The 17,549-nt window shown below is 32.4% G+C and overlaps 5 protein-coding genes across 5 annotated transcripts; 2 read left to right on the plus strand and 3 right to left on the minus strand.

The window, feature by feature from the left end:
• Positions 1-209: 209 nt before the first annotated feature.
• On the minus strand, positions 210-1,682 carry LOC106121099 (calmodulin-2). Its single transcript, XM_013316600.1, has 3 exons — positions 1,552-1,682; positions 1,258-1,409; positions 210-984 (listed from the first exon to the last, which is right to left on the minus strand). Exons 1-3 carry the CDS (start codon positions 1,571-1,573, stop codon positions 406-408), a joined length of 753 nt encoding a protein of 250 aa, XP_013172054.1. The 5' UTR covers positions 1,574-1,682; the 3' UTR covers positions 210-405.
• A 799-nt stretch (positions 1,683-2,481) lies between these two features.
• Uba2 (Ubiquitin-like activating enzyme 2) lies at positions 2,482-6,874 on the plus strand. Its single transcript, XM_013317094.1, has 7 exons — positions 2,482-2,749; positions 2,820-2,974; positions 3,134-3,281; positions 3,548-4,042; positions 4,436-4,607; positions 5,352-5,519; positions 5,645-6,874. Exons 1-7 carry the CDS (start codon positions 2,606-2,608, stop codon positions 6,187-6,189), a joined length of 1,827 nt encoding a protein of 608 aa, XP_013172548.1. The 5' UTR covers positions 2,482-2,605; the 3' UTR covers positions 6,190-6,874.
• Positions 6,875-7,529: 655 nt separating this feature from the next.
• On the minus strand, positions 7,530-9,035 carry LOC106121459 (phosducin-like protein). The gene has a single exon (XM_013317143.1). The coding sequence runs from the start codon at positions 8,707-8,709 to the stop codon at positions 7,903-7,905; it is 807 nt and encodes a 268-aa protein (XP_013172597.1). The 5' UTR covers positions 8,710-9,035; the 3' UTR covers positions 7,530-7,902.
• Positions 9,036-9,175: 140 nt separating this feature from the next.
• On the plus strand, positions 9,176-9,924 carry SmF (small ribonucleoprotein particle protein SmF). Its single transcript, XM_013317144.1, has 3 exons — positions 9,176-9,267; positions 9,361-9,554; positions 9,756-9,924. The coding sequence occupies exons 2-3, from the start codon at positions 9,380-9,382 to the stop codon at positions 9,845-9,847; spliced, it is 267 nt and encodes an 88-aa protein (XP_013172598.1). The 5' UTR covers positions 9,176-9,267; positions 9,361-9,379; the 3' UTR covers positions 9,848-9,924.
• A 1,367-nt stretch (positions 9,925-11,291) lies between these two features.
• On the minus strand, positions 11,292-17,540 carry Tgs1 (Trimethylguanosine synthase 1). The gene is made up of 10 exons (XM_013317095.1): positions 17,244-17,540; positions 16,988-17,126; positions 15,558-16,909; positions 15,120-15,324; positions 14,539-14,767; positions 14,044-14,182; positions 13,568-13,728; positions 13,172-13,344; positions 12,878-13,000; positions 11,292-12,231 (listed from the first exon to the last, which is right to left on the minus strand). The coding sequence occupies exons 1-10, from the start codon at positions 17,384-17,386 to the stop codon at positions 12,136-12,138; spliced, it is 2,760 nt and encodes a 919-aa protein (XP_013172549.1). The 5' UTR covers positions 17,387-17,540; the 3' UTR covers positions 11,292-12,135.
• Positions 17,541-17,549: the final 9 nt, after the last annotated feature.

Below are 17,549 nucleotides of genomic sequence, written 5' to 3' on the forward strand. Positions count from 1 at the left end.
CAACTTTTTATTTTTTATACAATTCCCACATCGTTTCGACAAACAAAGGAAATGGCATTCCGTCAATGTCGCCCACAGCCGCTACATTGTAAAGAAGCCTTAAGAATAACTCGTCAAATTAAACATGACAGTAAGAGCAGTGTAATTTATCAAAATTATGAATAGCAGAATTTTATTTACAAAAATATTTTTTTAAGGTTTAAGATATTTTTTAGGGTTTCGTACCTCGAAAGGAAAAAACGGAACCCTCACAGGACCACTTTGTTGTCCGTCCGTCTGTCATTATCCTTTTTTCATCAATTCAGAATTTTAGTAGAAGTGAGTGTTACGTTAAATAATAGCGTTTATTACACTGATAATTCAAAATAACGTATCCGTGTGCTTATAAACGATTGAAATTAGTATTTAATCAGGTATTAAAAGTCCTTGCTGTATTAATTTTTGCCTCTTGGCTTCCTCTTTAGCGAGCCTCTCAGCCTCCTTCCTCTCTTCTTCTTCCTTCTCTTCTTGAGCCTTCTTTATAGCCATTGCAGCTAACGTCTTTTGATCTAATTTAAAGAAGTTTATCGGTTCCTTGAAGAATTTCTGATCGGAATTATTCATTAGCTCAATAAATTTAACATAGTTGAATTTACCGTCTAACGGAGTAAAAGTTTTATTTTTTGTCGCCACTTTTATAAAGTCAACAAATTCAATTTCCAGCAAAGGTTCACCCCAAACCATTAGTTCCTCTTTGAGCAATTCTAAATCTGTTATTCCAGTTTCTTCATCGTCGTGTCCTATGGTTGCCATGGCTTTTGTAACTGCTAATTCGAAGTCATCACCCATATTAATTTTAGCTTCAATCATAAAAAGCCACTCAAAATACTCGACCGTGTCTACGAACTCGTCTTCTAGAAATTTCTCATACAGAAACTTGATTTCTGCTCCTTTTGGATTAAAACCAAGTTTTCTTAACATTATCGGGATTTCTGGCAACTTCACCTGTATATACAAAAAATATCTTGTACGGCAATCGGAAATAATACTAGACCACCAAACCACAACAATTTTACTAGAATCATGAGCCAAAAGTTTTTAAGATACGATTATTTATTTTCAATAGCTGAGAAAAGAGACTACCAGCAACGTATGATTTGTAAATTCCCTTGTTTTAACTGTAAAAACTAAAAGTCATCACTAAATCTAACATAACTTAGCTACTATAATGGGAACTCAATGTAAAATAATCCTTTTTAGCATTTAAGTATACTGCACCTTATCAATATTATCTTCGTCGTGTGCTTTAAAAACTTCCTTAAATCTTGCTAAATCTTCTGGAGAAAAACAAGCTGGAGGAGGAGGAATTTTTTTCGGCTTCGGTGGAGGACCCATTACCAGTTTTGGTGGTTCCTTTTTTTGTTCTTTACCTATAAGATTATATTCATATAATCGGGGACCAACAAAAAATATTCCTAAACTACGTTACTGATGATAAGTCTAGTGTTTGGACGAGAGTATTTATACTAAATACTTAAACATTTAATGTGATTTAATTTCTGCAAATCTTACCTTTTTTGGGCTTAGGCGGCATTGTTCACTTACTCTATAACGGATTATTGGAAATAAATAAAAAATATAATTAGAAAATCATATTTGTCACATTGAGTAATTTGGACAGCAAATGCAAATTGACACTTCAAAAATGACATAAGGTATTATGAAAAAATTGGTTTAAAAAATCTAGGACAAAACGTTTTATAAAATTAAATGGTAATCCCCTAAAAATTTTGATTTTAGTTTTAGGAAAATAATTCTGTTTTCCGTTTAAAATTACGAAGTAGCATCTAACCACGAACACAGGCTTTCGAATGGTAAACAACTGATCTGGAAAATGCTATACGAGCATCTGCCAAACTTTTACTGAGACCGGCGTAAAAAGGACTCCAGAATCTCGATAAGCAAATGTTATTGCGTGTCTAACAAAAGTAGCCACATTTTCAATCTACACCGCTCTTTAATTCGATTGTTCGCACTATAACGTCTCATTTGCCGAATGCGATTGCGAAATTATTGCGCGGAAGGGACAATAAAAGCCTGTTTGTTAGTAAAACGTAAGAACTGATATGAACAACCATCATTATACTTTTAATAAATTCGTCAACTGATTCTTAGGTGCTTGTTTTAAATAATATGATTATTCGCAGTGATATATATTTAATTTAAAAATAGACACTATCTTATTATCTTACCTTTTTCGCTTTTAGATTTTTTGTAAAAATGGCGCGAAATGCGCAAGCACAGGCAATCAAATTTCACAGAACAAACATTATTTTTTTATATTTATTTTGTAAGCTATTTTCATCTTATCTAATTTCTTTATTATGTTGAAAAATAGAATAATTGTTTCATCGACTAACGACTTTTGGAAAAGCAAGGTTACCCGTGACCTGTTTTCAAATGTATGTTTCCGAACGTTCGAACGCTGTTTAAGAAAATGGAATAGACGCCAAGTTTGACATTACATTACGTCCGATGTTTGGTTTTTGGTTTGATGGTCACATTTGTATTTAAAATAGTTAATATTTATACTGTAAAACAGAACACATAATTTAGTAAGATCAAAATGGTTGCACGCATAGCAGGAGTATTTGATGAAAAGTTAACGGAAGCAATAGCAAATTCTAAGATACTAGTTGTAGGCGCCGGTGGTATAGGTTGTGAAATTTTGAAGAATCTCGTTTTGACCGGCTTTCCACAGATTGAGATTGTACGTAAATTTCTCTACATTTTTGTTTGTATTGTATTGTACTGTTATTCAATAGAAATACGTTTTTCAGATCGACCTTGACACCATCGACGTAAGCAACCTAAATCGACAATTTTTATTCCATAAAGAGCATGTTGGGAAGTCGAAGGCACAAGTGGCTAAAGATAGTGCTCTAAGTTTTAACCCCAATGTGAATATCGTTGCACATCATGACAGTGTTATTAGGTTGGTAGAAAAACAACACATTTTTATTGATATATCCATGGCTATTACTTAAGGGTTTTGTTACTTTGTAATGTTGTAAATATAGGTCTAGAACCGTTTTGCTCATTTGTACCAGTTGTAGAACTTATTATTAACTACTTTATATACTTTTATTTCCAGTAATGACTACGGTGTGAGCTACTTTAAACATTTCAACATTGTGATGAATGCTCTCGACAATCGGGTGGCTCGTAATCATGTGAATAGAATGTGCCTCGCTGCCAATGTGCCTCTCATTGAAACGGGAACAGCTGGATATGCAGGACAGGTAAATACATTAATCATTACTTAATATATAGATTATAAATAATTACAAAGAGTCATGGCAGTTGTCTCTTTTAAGATGAAAACCAACATTTATACTTACATTTCTCATTTATTGATTGATTGTTTAAATTAAAATAATGTAATAGTAACAGATGGGGTATATATGATAATAATGATGAATCAATGCATACTTTTCTCACTAATTTTAAAATAATGTACTTTAGCAACTCTTATATGATATTTATAATAACTTAATTGTATTTCCAGGTGGAGCTAATTAAAAAAGGTCTGACACAATGCTATGAATGCCAACCTAAAGCACCGCAGAAAACATTCCCTGGTTGCACAATCCGTAACACACCTTCAGAACCAATACATTGCATAGTATGGGCCAAACATCTGTTCAATCAGTTATTTGGTGAAGAAGACCCGGATCAAGATGTCAGTCCGGACACAGAGGATCCGGAAGCAGCTGGAACAGCTGGCAAAACCGCATTATCGTCACAGCAAACTGAATCTGGCAATATTGAGAGGAAAAGCACACGAACATGGGCAGCGGAAACTAATTACAACCCAGAAAAGTTATTTACGAAGTTGTTCGGTGATGATATCAAGTATTTGCTTTCAATGGAGAACCTGTGGAAAAAACGCAGGCCACCTACACCTCTGTCATGGGATAATTTGCCAGGAAAAGGTGATGCACCAAAACAACATTCTGGATTACCTGACCAGAGAGTGTGGTCCGTAAATGAATGTGCTGAGGTAATTATACATTGTTGTATATCCAAAAACCTGCTTTATTTAATTTAATTAAAGTTGTAAGATATATTAGGAGTATCTTAGTTTATTGTCAAAAAGTTTAGATTGAGATAATTTCCTGGGATTATAAACTCCAACTTTAGCTCATAGATAGTCGCAAAAACATGTCTTGGGTGTTAAGTGTACCCTCTGGGTAAAGGAAGGCATGCCTAAGAGTGTCCTCCACCTCTGCATGTTTCCTTTCTGTATCTCATTCACACTTAAAATAAGAAATACGAAAGTTACCACACAGTACGAAACTATGAGCTATTAAGTTTGGATGGTACTATATGAATATATGTCAAATACATTGCATAAATCTTAAAAACATTTTTTGAATATTCTCTTTATATATAGGTGTTTGCTGCAAGTTGCCAAGCTTTGCAAACAGAACTTAAGGGACGTCCGGAAGGTGATCATCTTGTGTGGGACAAGGATGACAAAAGTGCGATGGACTTCGTCACCGCGTGCGCTAACATACGAGCATACATCTTTAGTATACCTCTCAAGTCACGGTTTGAAGTTAAATGTGAGTAAATAATTCTAAAAGTTATATGCAAGTAATTGGTTTCTGCAATTTTCTTCCAATAAAAGTATCTTGAAAGAAAAATCTCGTAATGCAAAGGAAAAACTGATCTTCAGACATTTTCACATCGAAAAGTTCTAATATCGTTTATTTTTCTAAACAAGGGGAAACAAAATGTACAGTGTCTTGTACATCATTTATTTGCTTAACCATTGCAAAAATCCTATTTTATGAATTTTTGTATGCTCATCTCTCCTCAAACCTTGTTTCGAGTAATCTCCGAAGTGGCTGGATCTATTTAAAGGGTACTTTCCGTGGAATGTAGCTGATATGTGCAGGCAAATTATAGGCATTTTTGACCCGCTAACGAGGTCGCATGTGACCGCTAGTCACTAATACAATCGCTGATTCATTACGTAGATATGTATATTTATCCTGGCCGTTCTTTTCAACACAACTATAAAAATTTCAGGGGAGCAGTAAAATGAACGAACAGATGTTTTAAACAAAACTCAATGCGATCTCTGACGTTATTTACTATTGCAAAGATAGATTTAATTGCAACAGTAAATTACTTTTGTATAAGCAAACACATGTTTTGCATTTCTTTTACAAGACTTTTATTTAGGTTTGACTGTGAAATAACAATGCTAATGTCATCTTACATAGCATCAATCAAATGCTACAAAGTTTACTTTTCCTCACAGATAATTTAAATAATTTGGTTAATAATACTTTTATTTGTAGCAATGGCAGGTAACATTATTCCTGCTATAGCGACTGCCAACGCCATAGTCGCAGGACTTGCTGTGTTACGCGCACAAGGAATACTCAAAGGCGAGATTGAATCCTGCACTAGTGTTTATCTCAGACCAAAGGTCAACCACAGAGGTCAACTATTTGTGCCAGAAAGAAGTAAGTATAAATTGTAAAAAAAAAAAATTTGCATTATTGTTTTACGAAGGACTTGCACTGTCTTAAATTGTCTTATTTGTATACAATTTATACATACTTGTTATTAATTTTAATTCTATTTTTAGCTTTAACAGCACCAAATCCGAAATGTTATGTCTGCGCGCCTAAACCGGAAGTCGCTCTCGTCTGTAACTTAAAACATTTAACACTCAAAGACCTGACAGCCGCTTTCAAGGATGGTTTGAACATGCAAGCGCCCGATGCGACCGTCGAGGGCAAAGGCCTAGTGGTCCTCTCATCAGAACCCGGAGAGACTGATCATAATAATCAAAAGACTCTCGAAGAAATTGGTCTAAATGATGGTTGCGCTTTACTTGTTGATGATTTCCTTCAGAATTACGAAGTGAGAGTCCGACTTCAGCAAGAGGATGAGGAGAATTCGTGGCGTTTGGTGACTGATACGGATGCTCCAATGCCAGGGCCCAAGGAAGAGGAACCGGCTAATGGTTCGAACGGTGCTGAGGAACCGAAACCAGGTCCGTCCCGCACCCATCATGACAGCGATAGTGACATGGAAATCATTGATGAAGATGACAATGGTGAACCAATGGAAAAACCACCGAAGCGTAGACGCAAAGAGATGTCCGACGAAATCGTTGAAATATGTTAGTCGTTAATGCACATTTTTGTAGATGATTGAATAAGAACGATTTAATACAATGTTTCAATAAAAAATATACTTTTATATGTAAGTGAAATCTCCTAAAGAAACTCTGGTGTTTTAATTGTCAAAAACTTATTTAAATAAGTGTTTTTGAAAACTTTTCAGTGTTAATTAAATAAACGATAAAATATAAAAAGATGAAGAATTTGTATGATAGCTCTCGTTAAAATCAATTGCTTTAAATTGATTATATAATTAGGTTGTCTGTACAATTCTAAAAATGCTGTATGTTTTTACTATATGACCAGTCTTTCAGATGGTCAATATATACTATTCACAAGACACCTATTTCTATAATTCAGTAAAGGAATAAAAGCAACATTTCTGACTATGTTGTCTGCTTGAAAAATAGGAATAGGAAGAAGTCCAGTAACCAGTATGCAGGAAACTGAGAAAACTTTGTACTCCTACTAAACCTAAATCTAGGTAAATTTCCTGCACTAATACTTAGATTTATTCTAAAGTTAATTTTAAGTTATAAATGTACACTTTAGCAGATAAATGTTTTCCAACAATATTATTGGATAAAGTAAATTATAGCTTTTGTAACCATAGTCTACTAAAGAACAGATTTTTTACTGGTATAAAACATTTGTATGTTTGTCTCATTAATAAATTTTCAAGAAAGCAAGTTTTTTTTTATAGCAATCAGATATGCTTAAAATAATTGAATTAACCCTATATAAAATTAATTCGATGGTGTCCAGTGTGACGAACAACGTATAAAAAAATGTACTAAACTAGTTTAGAGAAAATTACGTAAGTATGACTTTACAAAAAAAACCGTATTTGCTACAAAAGATTTCGTCGAATTAAGGGTTAAATAAAATTTTTTATATTCAATGCTGGAGTCGTAATAAAAACATTTTAATGTCTAATTAATGTTTATTAAAACAAATACATAATCTTATTCTAAACATAAGTTATTAATTTAGCCGAAAGAGTCCAGCTCTTAGTATATTTAAGGGATTTTTTTCCCTTATAAAATTATTAAACAAATGTATCCATTTATAAATATGTATTAAAATAGACTGGAAAAAATAATGCATTTATCAACATGAAAAAAGCTATGTCTACATATAAAACCTGAATGATGAATAAAAAAGGAAACAATCACTTGTAAATTAATGCAACTCGAGATTTATTGCGCATAAAAAAGTTACAATTGCAGTAAATCATCATTTCAATGTATTTTCTACATTTTTTTAGAAAGTGACAGCAGTATTGTATATTGTTTTCAATGTTAATTTTTTTTAAATGTATTTCGTAACTGTTATAATAAATTACATGAAACTGTGCTTATACTTTAAATATAAAAAAATTCTACACTACACTTTTTCAATACATTTCTTAAAAGTTAACACTTGTCTTTACTAATAGTATTAGATTTGTATTCATCCAAAAAATTCTTTTACCATTAGAAAGCACAGAAATTATCGGTTTGTAAACTAATCTATATTTATAACTAGATTTTTTTTTTGTATCTTAATTTAAAAATCCACCTCAAAGAATTAAACATATGAGGTAAAAAATGAACACTAAATGCTTAACCCATTTAAGTAAGGGAGTTCCTTGTAGGGTTATCAAGAGAAATCTTAACTAAGAGACTTTTATATAATAAATAAAAACTCTTGAGTATATGATATCAAGAGGTAAAAATTAATTTTCAGGCAGCAGTCCATATTCGATGAGAAATCTTTGGACATCAGTGGCATAGAAATCATTGCCAAGCTCAGTTGCCAGTTGTACAAAATTACCAACAATCTGCCCACCTTTGTACACTAAAAGAGCAGGAACTCCATCAACACGAAAATGCTTGCTTAAACCAGCAACATCCGCTTCTATGCGACAAAATTTTATAGCAGGATAATCCTCCGCTAAAACATTCAGACAGCCATCCATAGTTGTACACGCTTTTGCTTTCCGATTAAAAATGTGAACAATAACTGTAACTTTGGCATCTTCTTTGTCAATGGCGTTCAAAAACTCATCCTTATTTGCTAATGTTTTTACTTGACCAAACTTGGGACACTTTTGTAATTGAGACATCAACTCTTGCATTCGTTGTTGGTGATATTTCATTAAGAATTCTTCATCTAAAAGTTCACTAAGTTCATCTTCCATTTCTTCTCTTTCTTTAGCCTGTTGTTCTTCCCTGTCAGTTTTTGCAGATAATGTTAATTTTTTTGCGAGAGCGATGCGCTCAATTTCCATTTCTTTGCGATTTTCTGCTTCCAGTTGTTTATATCTACGCCAGTCTTCCAAAACACCCTTTGGGCCAGTATTGCTAGCCGATCCATTCCAATTGTTAATAGGCGGTGGTTCATTTGCTTGTTCGGTTGACTTGTAAGAAGTTTCACCTTCTTCGTCACCACTTCTTTCATCGTCATCCGAATCTTCGCCTTCGCTACTGCTGCAATAATTATGAAGCTTCTCGCCGAGTAATTTATCATCTAAGGTAGCCATAATATAACCTTATTGTAATTTAAGATTGTTTAAAAGCACCAGCTCGCTTAAGTAATTACTGTAGCTCTACAAGCACTGTAGTTTAATTGAATTAAAGTTTAAATATAGAACACCCATACAACTTGCTATAGCAGCGAATAAAACAAACTGACTAACAGAACGTAAACAAGGTGCGCTTCACTGCGCAACAATTTGAAATTTGTTATTTTTATGTATTCTGCGTTCTTTTGGGGCTTGGGCGATTCTCTCCTTCGTTTGACATTTATGGACGTTTGCGTCACGTTCATGCTTCACGCGCGTCATTTAATCAAAAACAATAAAATACGAGAAGATATTACAAAATTCGCCACAATTTTGTTAACTAAAAACTCTAAGGATTATCAATGAAGATTTAAACCTATGTAATTTATTTTTATTGGTTGGTTTTATACCGTGAACCGTGAAGACACTTGCTGCAATAAGATAAGCAAAGCATTGCACTGGCAACATTTTTAAAACGAAAAAACCAAATGCCAAAACTTGGCGGCGTCTCCATCTTATAGGTTATAATTTGTTGTAGTAAGTTATTTTTAATACTATAACTTTTTAATGAAAATGCAAATACTTTGCAATTATTGTGATAGAAGTTAATACATTTATTTCAATTTACAGGAAAACATTATCAGCGAAAATGGCGGCGGCTATGCCCATCAACCCAAAACCTTTCCTGAACAGCCTAACCGGTAAAGCTGTTCTTGTAAAACTAAAATGGGGTCATGAATATAAGGGATTATTGGTATCTGCTGATGGTTACATGAATTTACAACTCGCCAATACTGAAGAAATTGTTGATGGAAATTGTACAGGTTAGAATTGTTTACTATAAAGATAATGAACATAGATTTTATTTTAAAACTTTAAAGCTAAGGAGTTTGGTTTAGGTTTTATACCTCAATAAAGGAAGACCTTAATTTCAATTCAATAATAGTGTATAATAGTTTAAAACAGCATAGCATCAAACAAATACAGCAGGAGTAAGTGTGGATTAATTTTCGTTTTATTTACAGGTAACCTTGGAGAAGTTCTGATCAGATGTAATAATGTTCTTTATGTAAGAGGGGCAGAGGAAGAAGATGAAGAAGGAGAAATGAAGGAATGATGCTAGCTATACAAATCATAGATTTAATTTAGTTGTAAGGTTGTACTAATTAAATAAACATAAGTTTTATTTAAGAAAACTGTAATTTTTTCATAACATCTCTCTTTCTATATAAATATCTCATCCCCCAGGTTGATCTATCTTCCAACATTTCAATACGAACTCCCTTCTCAATCTTCACTTCCTAAGCCTACCCATAGTGGTGTACTCCTCTACATTTAAAGCGTAAAACATTCCCATTAAAAAAATACTTGATATTGGAATATAATTGTGAATATGTGATACTGGTGAAGATTTTTTTATAAGCAAGATTGTCATTATCTTTAGAAATAAGACAATTTCCGTTTTATTTACATCCCAAGCTTTTGCATCTATGCTGTTAATCTTCATTCTAAATTTTTATCATTGTGAATAAAATAATTACTCTTTCATTATTGCTGTTTTCTTTGGAGCATGTAATAAGCATTGTATTATAAAATAATGAAAATGGCAAGATGTAACATTTCTTCATATAGATGAGATTTTAGCTGTGTAATATTAAAATCTATTCTCACTAGTGCAAAAAGCTTTATGTGGAATGAGCATTCCAAAGAAATAAGACAAATTTTATTTTTTTTATTTTTATTTCCATCAAATATTTACAGAGACCACAACATTAATAGTAACATGATATTATTAGAACAGATTCACTAATTTATTTTGCAACTTGAAATTTTAAAGCACTCTAAATATTTTACGATTTTATAACATGTAAAGTGCGCGAAATATTAAGAAACAAAAAGTATATTATTTACTAAACAGTTCTAATGTCAAAAACATCTAGATTTTAAAAGTTACATGATTCACATTTATTACTAATAAGATAAAAATTGACAAAATCTGTTACATTGGAAAGTCAAATTTTAATATTTTTTTTGCTATCTTGCAATGAATACCAATACTATTAATTTTTATATAATATTACACAAAAAATGTGTACATAGAAACTATTAAATACATAAATGTCCATAAATAATAAATTAATCTAAATTAACTACTATTTAGATAAACAACAACACTCACTACAACATAGTTTGAGACTAATATTGCGCGTTTTGTTTCATCCTAATTGTACAAAGACAGTAAATATGAGAATAAAGGCGGATATTATGACGTAACTACTATGTAAAATCTTATATTAATTGATATTTAAAGATATTTGAATGTATCCGACTCGAAGGACCAGATTGATTTTGTTTCCTTAAAATCTTTGATTTTTTTTTAATTTAAATCACTAATAAGTTACGATTTATTACTTTGCCCCAATTCCTGAATTTGTAATAAAACTTTCATATTACCTTTATATCATTTTTCTCTGGTCCCGAAATAATATGGTTTTATTTAATGCTGAAGTTTTGAATTGTCATATATGCATATAAATTTTTCTTTTAAATTATAAATCCATTACAATATTTTAGGAACAAAAAAACTACCGTGTAAATGTAAAATATTTTAGCAGGAATATCTAGAATTTTATGAAGAAATTGGGGTCAGTTTTATTCGAAAACTACACAATGACTTAAGTATTATAAACATTTATTGATTACTAAAACTACACTACCCATATAAAGCAGACGAAACATCCTAACATTACTTTAGGTCAAAAAATCCGTTGTGACAAAAATAGAGCTTTGTCATTGTGCGTCATAACTAAAAAAAAAGAATCATCACTTCAGTGTTGCCAGGTATAAAAAAATTAATACGAAAGATCTCTAACAGACTTAAATCATAAAGTGAGGAATATATTTATTTCTTATTTTGTTCTGAATAATCTAAAAAAATGTAAATGCAAGAAATCAACTACTTTTAACCTTATACTTAAATGGAAACATCATTAATAAGTGAATTCGAGTAGAAATCATTCTAAAATCCGTTATCCTTTATGAGGTATATCTATTTTTTTTATCAATTAAATAAATACAAAAATTATAACAAAAATAATAAACCTTAGTAAATAGACTCATAAAATAAATATTGATCAGTTTTGAAAAAACTTTTCTATCTTATTAACGGTAGGTTTCTGACATCAAATTATCTGCATAAAACATATCGTCATCCCTCTCATTATCATTGAAAAAACAGAGACAACATGATTTAAACGGAGCCTTTGATATCAGAAACCCACGATAACTGTCGTAAATAAACATTGTTCATTATATTCTAGATGTAAAGAAACAGAATACATTTAGTACCATATTTGATAATTAATATATCATAAATTTCAAATGACGAAATATAATCGAGATTTATTAATAAAAATATGCCGTAATAGCAACAAATCTTCTATCAAGATAACTCTGTTCTATTTCCACTGAACCGCCAATTGATTTCGCCAAAGATATTATCTGTAACAAATATTAGTCTAGGGATATTATAAACTGACGGAATACAAAATTTGTATTTGTAATTAAGAACAAACTTAAAATATATAAGAATAATTTTTTTTTAATTTGTCATTTCAATTTAGGAGGAACGTTTGGTTCTGAAAAATGGCCGACTGACAGTAGGGTTATGTTTACCGCGAGTAGAGTTTAGATCAGTGGTTCCCAAACTTATTTTGTCTACTGCCCACTTTAAGAATAGATATTTTTTTTAGCTCCCCCATATTTTCACTTATTTAAAAACCACTATAACTTCTAATTAAATTAATTAATTATTGTTGTTGAGAGTCGAGAGCTCATGCAGTCGTTGCTTAAGAGGCCTCCTAGCTAAATAAAATTACAAATCACCCCCTTTGAGACCTGCAGCGCCCACAAGGGGGCGTTATCGCCCACTTTGGGAAAGACTGGTTTAGAGCGAGAGTTCAAGGGCCTACAATATTTTCCTCAATTATAAAGGTTTCTCTCTTACCTGACTTTCTCGCTTATGGAGTTCGTCCATCAAGTGTGAACAATGCTTCTTTAAACTTTGAAATTATAAAGGTTCCTCGCTTATCTTTATAACAATAAAGTCAATTTGCTGTTTTTTTTAAATAATTTCTAGTTTACATACCTGATCTGTTTTGGTGTTCCTAGGTAAGTACAAAGCGATGTTGGATGTAATTTTCCTTGCAAACTCCAACAACTCTGATGCCGGTTTTGGTTCCAACATTTTTTCTATATCATATTTTTGATTCTAAAACATAATATATAAAATGAATAATAGGAACGAGAATGAGATGATAAATAAAAAAAAATCAATTTTAATAAATTCTTCTCATACTAAAAAATTCTGATAAGATAAAAATATCTTAATAATAGAGAAAACATAAAATTAGACAATATTAAAAAGTTTTTGTAGACAAACCTGTGAGTAATTAGGTCCGCCCCATGGTGGGCTCAAAAACACCATTTCAGCCTTGAGTTTTGAGGCCAACTCGAAGAAGTCTCCCACTATGAACTCAATATTCTCCACTCCGTACACTGAAGCGTTGTGTCGCGCCATCTCAATCTTAGACGGGTCTATGTCTATTGCTATTACTAAAAAAATAATTAAATATTGCTTTATTCAGCACATGTCAACATATTGTTTTCTTATTTTTTTGTGATTCCACACTGAAATTTTGTAGGGTTTGTTTTTCTGGATAAAAGTCAAGTTTTTATATATTTTAAAGTCGGAGGAAAGATATGGGAAGGTGGGAGATATCATAAATTTTATCCTAGTTTGTTTTGACCATAGTAATCTATGACTTTAAGGTCTTACCTTTATGGCAAGTCTTGGCAAACTGTATGGTGTTGCCACCTGCACCGCAGAAGGCATCCACCACTGTGTCAAAGGCAAACTTGTCTGCAATGTGCGCCGCCACGTTCTCCGGAGTCACACTGAACCAACTCTCACGGTCCAGTATTATACCTTCATCAAACCTTGAAATAATAATAAAAGATGTAGATGGAAATCATACTTCTTACTATACTAATAGTTTGGATGGATGGATGTTTGTTAGAAGGTATTTCCAGAACGGCTGCATGGATTGTGATGACATTTGGTAGTAGAACACAGTTTGGAAGAACACATCGGCTTCCTACAATCCTGGAAGTATGTATGGTTCTCGCGAGATACATTTGATTTGCATATTTATTTATTGAAATTTGGCATGAGTAAGGAACATATCCTTAAATAACACAGAGTACTAATATTCATTCTGATTTCTTTAAGATATAAATAAAGGTTAATATTACCTGTGGAACAAAGAATGTCGTTTCTTCCAATATTTCATCATCTTTCGATCACCTTGCAGTTCTGGTGGCATGTCCGACAACACTTCCCGTGTGTCACATTTCGCGTGACGTTTTTGTCTCTTTCGACGTTTCGTTTGACCTATTTGTAACAAAAGGAAACAAAATGATTACTTACGAGGTAACGCAAATATCAATAAATGTGTGGCTACGGTGACCACACTGACCAATAATTCTATATTATTAGTCCTATCCATACCATCAAAAGGAGTTGACATCTGTATATACAACAACCTACAACAGTTAATATTATATACACCAAAAATTTGCCCCATTGATATTATTTGCAATCATTTGTTTGACATAAAAGTACTTCCCTGACTTTCCAAACCCTAGGTCCAGTATAAGATAGTAAATAAAATAATAAATAGTCAAATTGAAAATTGATCTGTTTTAATAATTTTTTATGGTCAATATTAATATTAAAGTGATATTTACCTGAACAACAGGCCACATCATCAGGACATTTATCATCTACCTTCAAAGGTAATGGAGCAGAAGCTGCTTCATCTAAGTTCATTTGATTCTCATCACCATCTTTGTCATCATCATTGTTGTCACTGAGTTCCGTAACAACATTATGTGTAGATAATTTGTCATTATCTGTTTTTACATCCACAATATCCTCGTCACTCACTATTTCTTTGTCTTCTTGTGATTCCTGTTCCTGTTATAAATAATAAATCTTCAAATATCTTACTAATATTATCAATGCGAATATTTGCATGGCCATCCATGTTTGTTTGAAGGTATCTCCAGAATGGCTACATGGGTCTCGCTGAAATTTGACATAGATGTAGAACATAGCCTGGAAGAACACATAGGCTACTAATTGGTCTTTTTAAATTCCGGGCAGAGGGAGTCGCGGGCGACAGCTAGTGTTTCATAATTAGAAAAGCGAGAGTCCCAGAGATCACGACGATTTTGTCCCTTATAGACCTGACAATGATTCTCGCTTAATTTTAAATCAAAAATTCATATTGTTGACCTTATTAAAATTAATTAAAATTTTCTATTACCATGTAAGGATTCCCATCGTCGTCAAAGTAAGTTTTCTTTGGCGTTACAAATTTCTTGTATCGCGGAGGTCGGAGTTTTCCCAAACGTTTTTTGTGTATTAACTTTCCTTTTGGTATACCCCCTGCATCTATAGCGAAACCCATTATTTCAAATGTTGACTTTATCCTTTCAACTGCTACTTTTTCTTCTTCCTCAATTTCATGACTAAAAAAAATTGCACAATTAAATAATTTGTAACTAATTTTATGATACAATACTGTGTAGACAGATAAGTCAAAACAATCTACTTTTATGTCAAAATTCTATAAAATTGGAAAATAACTAATCGAATACTAATGAAATTTAACAGAGATAGAAAATGTATGTTTGTCTTCTTTTGTGAAATTGCTATAAGAAAGTGTGGTATTTGTATTACTTTTGTTTGTTGTATAATTTACCTTGATTTTAATACCACGGGCTTTTCCTCAGGTGGATCATCATCTCCATTATCATTACTACCTTGTTGTGGATTATTGTTAGTTGGATGTAAATGTAACTCAATGGCTGTATTAGTGTTTGTTGAAGTCGCACTTTCACCTACAACCTGTGAATTGCTGCTACCATATACTTCATTAGCATCAAATACTTCATCTAAATCTGAATCTCTATCCACTTTTAGCAAAGTCTGTAACAACAATCCAATAGACCCAACAAATTTCCTGCCCTTTTTATTCATTGGTTCATCTGTTTCATCATCTAGTTTAATCTTATCAACTTTCTCTTGAACTTCAATAACTGATGCCATTTCTTGTGAATAACTTTCACTTCTATCCATTTCAACATCTCTGACTTTATTCTCTGGTTCATCCTCAACAACATTAATTGCCATATCTACAACATCTTTGGCTTCATGACATGCTATATAATTTGCGTAATGCAAAGCATATTGTTCCCCAAAATGTTTCTTCCACAAAAACTCCCAATATTGCTCAGTATCCATTTCTTCTGACTGATCTTGGTTATCATCAACATTTAGATTAGCAATTCGAGTTTGATCATTAGATTGGTCATCTGATGGTGACGATGACACACTATATTCATCCGTCGATGTTGATTCTGATGTCATATGGCTTGATGTGACATCATGACTTGATAATGTCATCTTTGTAACATTTGTCATTGAATCTGTGCCAACAAATGTTCTAGGACTGACAATTCTTTCATGTTCAGAGCAGGACCGTCTCCTACTTAAAGGTAACCAAGCTTCATCTTTACTGTATGTTGATTCACTTGATTTATCAACTTTATCTGATCCATCTTCAGTTTTAAATTTCTTGTATGGATTTACCTTTGAATCATAAGAGAATTTTCTCTCTCTCACACAGTCATCTTTGGCTGTTTGAGTCTCAGTTTGTTCCATATAAACAGGGTCAGATGATTGCGGTTTTGGTATATTATTCTCATCTAAGACCAAATCATTATTCTCATTTAAGTATGATGGATTAATGTAGTCACTATACTTCTTTATCCATGACGCCCATATAATTCTCTCTCTATTTATAGCCCAGAATTTATCCCATGTGTCTTCGGATAAGTAGTTTTCATTATTATCATCTTGCATTTCAAAATCATGATCTATTTTATCATGGTTAGTGATATCAGAGTGGTAGTCTTGGTATGTGAGATCTGCCCCACTGTCACTTGGTTGGATTGCGTTGGATGGTGTGAAATGCAGCTGAGGATCATGTTCATCAGTAGAACAATAATTTTCAGTATGAGATGCACTGCAGTAACAACTTGCACTTTCATTCTGAAAATTAGCCATAGCAATAACAAAAAATTCAATTCACATTCGTAATTGGAGGGGTGTTAAAGAATATATTTTTACCTCGCTTTTAATCTTACAAGATGTATCCAGAGAAAAATGAACATGTGATTGATCTTCTATATCCTGTGAGTAAGAATCACGCAAACCGTCAACTTCGCTTCCACTGATTTCTTCTCTATCAACGTAATATGCTTCATCTCTGCGAATAAAAACACAAAATTTACTACTAATTCATCGATGTTACGAACATACAAGAATGTATTGATTTTTTAGCTACTGTATTAACTCCGTTAAGAGCTACTTTACAAATACCAACCTTAGGTATACTCTGGTACAGAGGCAGTAAATATATTTCCTATTATTTTCAAACGTTATATTCTCGAGAAGATCAAAATTAAATTCGGCGAGGGGTTCCCAACGATGGTAATAACTACGGTAATGATCATAATATTCCGACATAATTACAGAAACCTGTCAATTTTTTATATTAAGAGGATACAAAAGGATACTTCTAAGTGATAGGACCAAAATAAGGGAATTGGTTTTATAAACCTGTTGAAATAAATAAAAATAAATTAGTCTGATTCTACTAAATAGATTCCTCAAAATCGAAACTCGAGAC

This window comes from Papilio xuthus, unplaced genomic scaffold, assembly GCF_000836235.2.
Source record: "Papilio xuthus unplaced genomic scaffold, Pxut_1.1 DF826945.1, whole genome shotgun sequence".
NCBI classification, from domain to species: domain Eukaryota; kingdom Metazoa; phylum Arthropoda; class Insecta; order Lepidoptera; family Papilionidae; genus Papilio; species Papilio xuthus.

Excerpts from the sequence above, each read along its gene's own strand:
- Tgs1 (XM_013317095.1), bottom strand. The coding sequence starts at position 17,386 with ATGTCGGAATATTATGATCATTACCGTAGTTATTACCATCGTTGGGAA. Across the intron at positions 13,345-13,567 it reads TGCCAAGACTTGCCATAAAG|TAATAGCAATAGACATAGAC; the intron begins GTAAGACCTTAA and ends TTATTTTTTTAG. Across the intron at positions 12,232-12,877 it reads GGAACACCAAAACAGATCAG|ATAATATCTTTGGCGAAATC; the intron begins GTATGTAAACTA and ends TATTTGTTACAG.
- LOC106121459 (XM_013317143.1), bottom strand. The coding sequence starts at position 8,709 with ATGGCTACCTTAGATGATAAATTACTCGGCGAGAAGCTTCATAATTAT.
- Uba2 (XM_013317094.1), top strand. The coding sequence starts at position 2,606 with ATGGTTGCACGCATAGCAGGAGTATTTGATGAAAAGTTAACGGAAGCA. Across the intron at positions 2,975-3,133 it reads CATCATGACAGTGTTATTAG|TAATGACTACGGTGTGAGCT; the intron begins GTTGGTAGAAAA and ends TTTTATTTCCAG. Across the intron at positions 5,520-5,644 it reads ACTATTTGTGCCAGAAAGAA|CTTTAACAGCACCAAATCCG; the intron begins GTAAGTATAAAT and ends TTCTATTTTTAG.
- SmF (XM_013317144.1), top strand. The coding sequence starts at position 9,380 with ATGGCGGCGGCTATGCCCATCAACCCAAAACCTTTCCTGAACAGCCTA. Across the intron at positions 9,555-9,755 it reads TGTTGATGGAAATTGTACAG|GTAACCTTGGAGAAGTTCTG; the intron begins GTTAGAATTGTT and ends TTTTATTTACAG.
- LOC106121099 (XM_013316600.1), bottom strand. The coding sequence starts at position 1,573 with ATGCCGCCTAAGCCCAAAAAAG. Across the intron at positions 1,410-1,551 it reads GCCGCCTAAGCCCAAAAAAG|GTAAAGAACAAAAAAAGGAA; the intron begins GTAAGATTTGCA and ends ATAATCTTATAG. Across the intron at positions 985-1,257 it reads ACGAAGATAATATTGATAAG|GTGAAGTTGCCAGAAATCCC; the intron begins GTGCAGTATACT and ends TTGTATATACAG.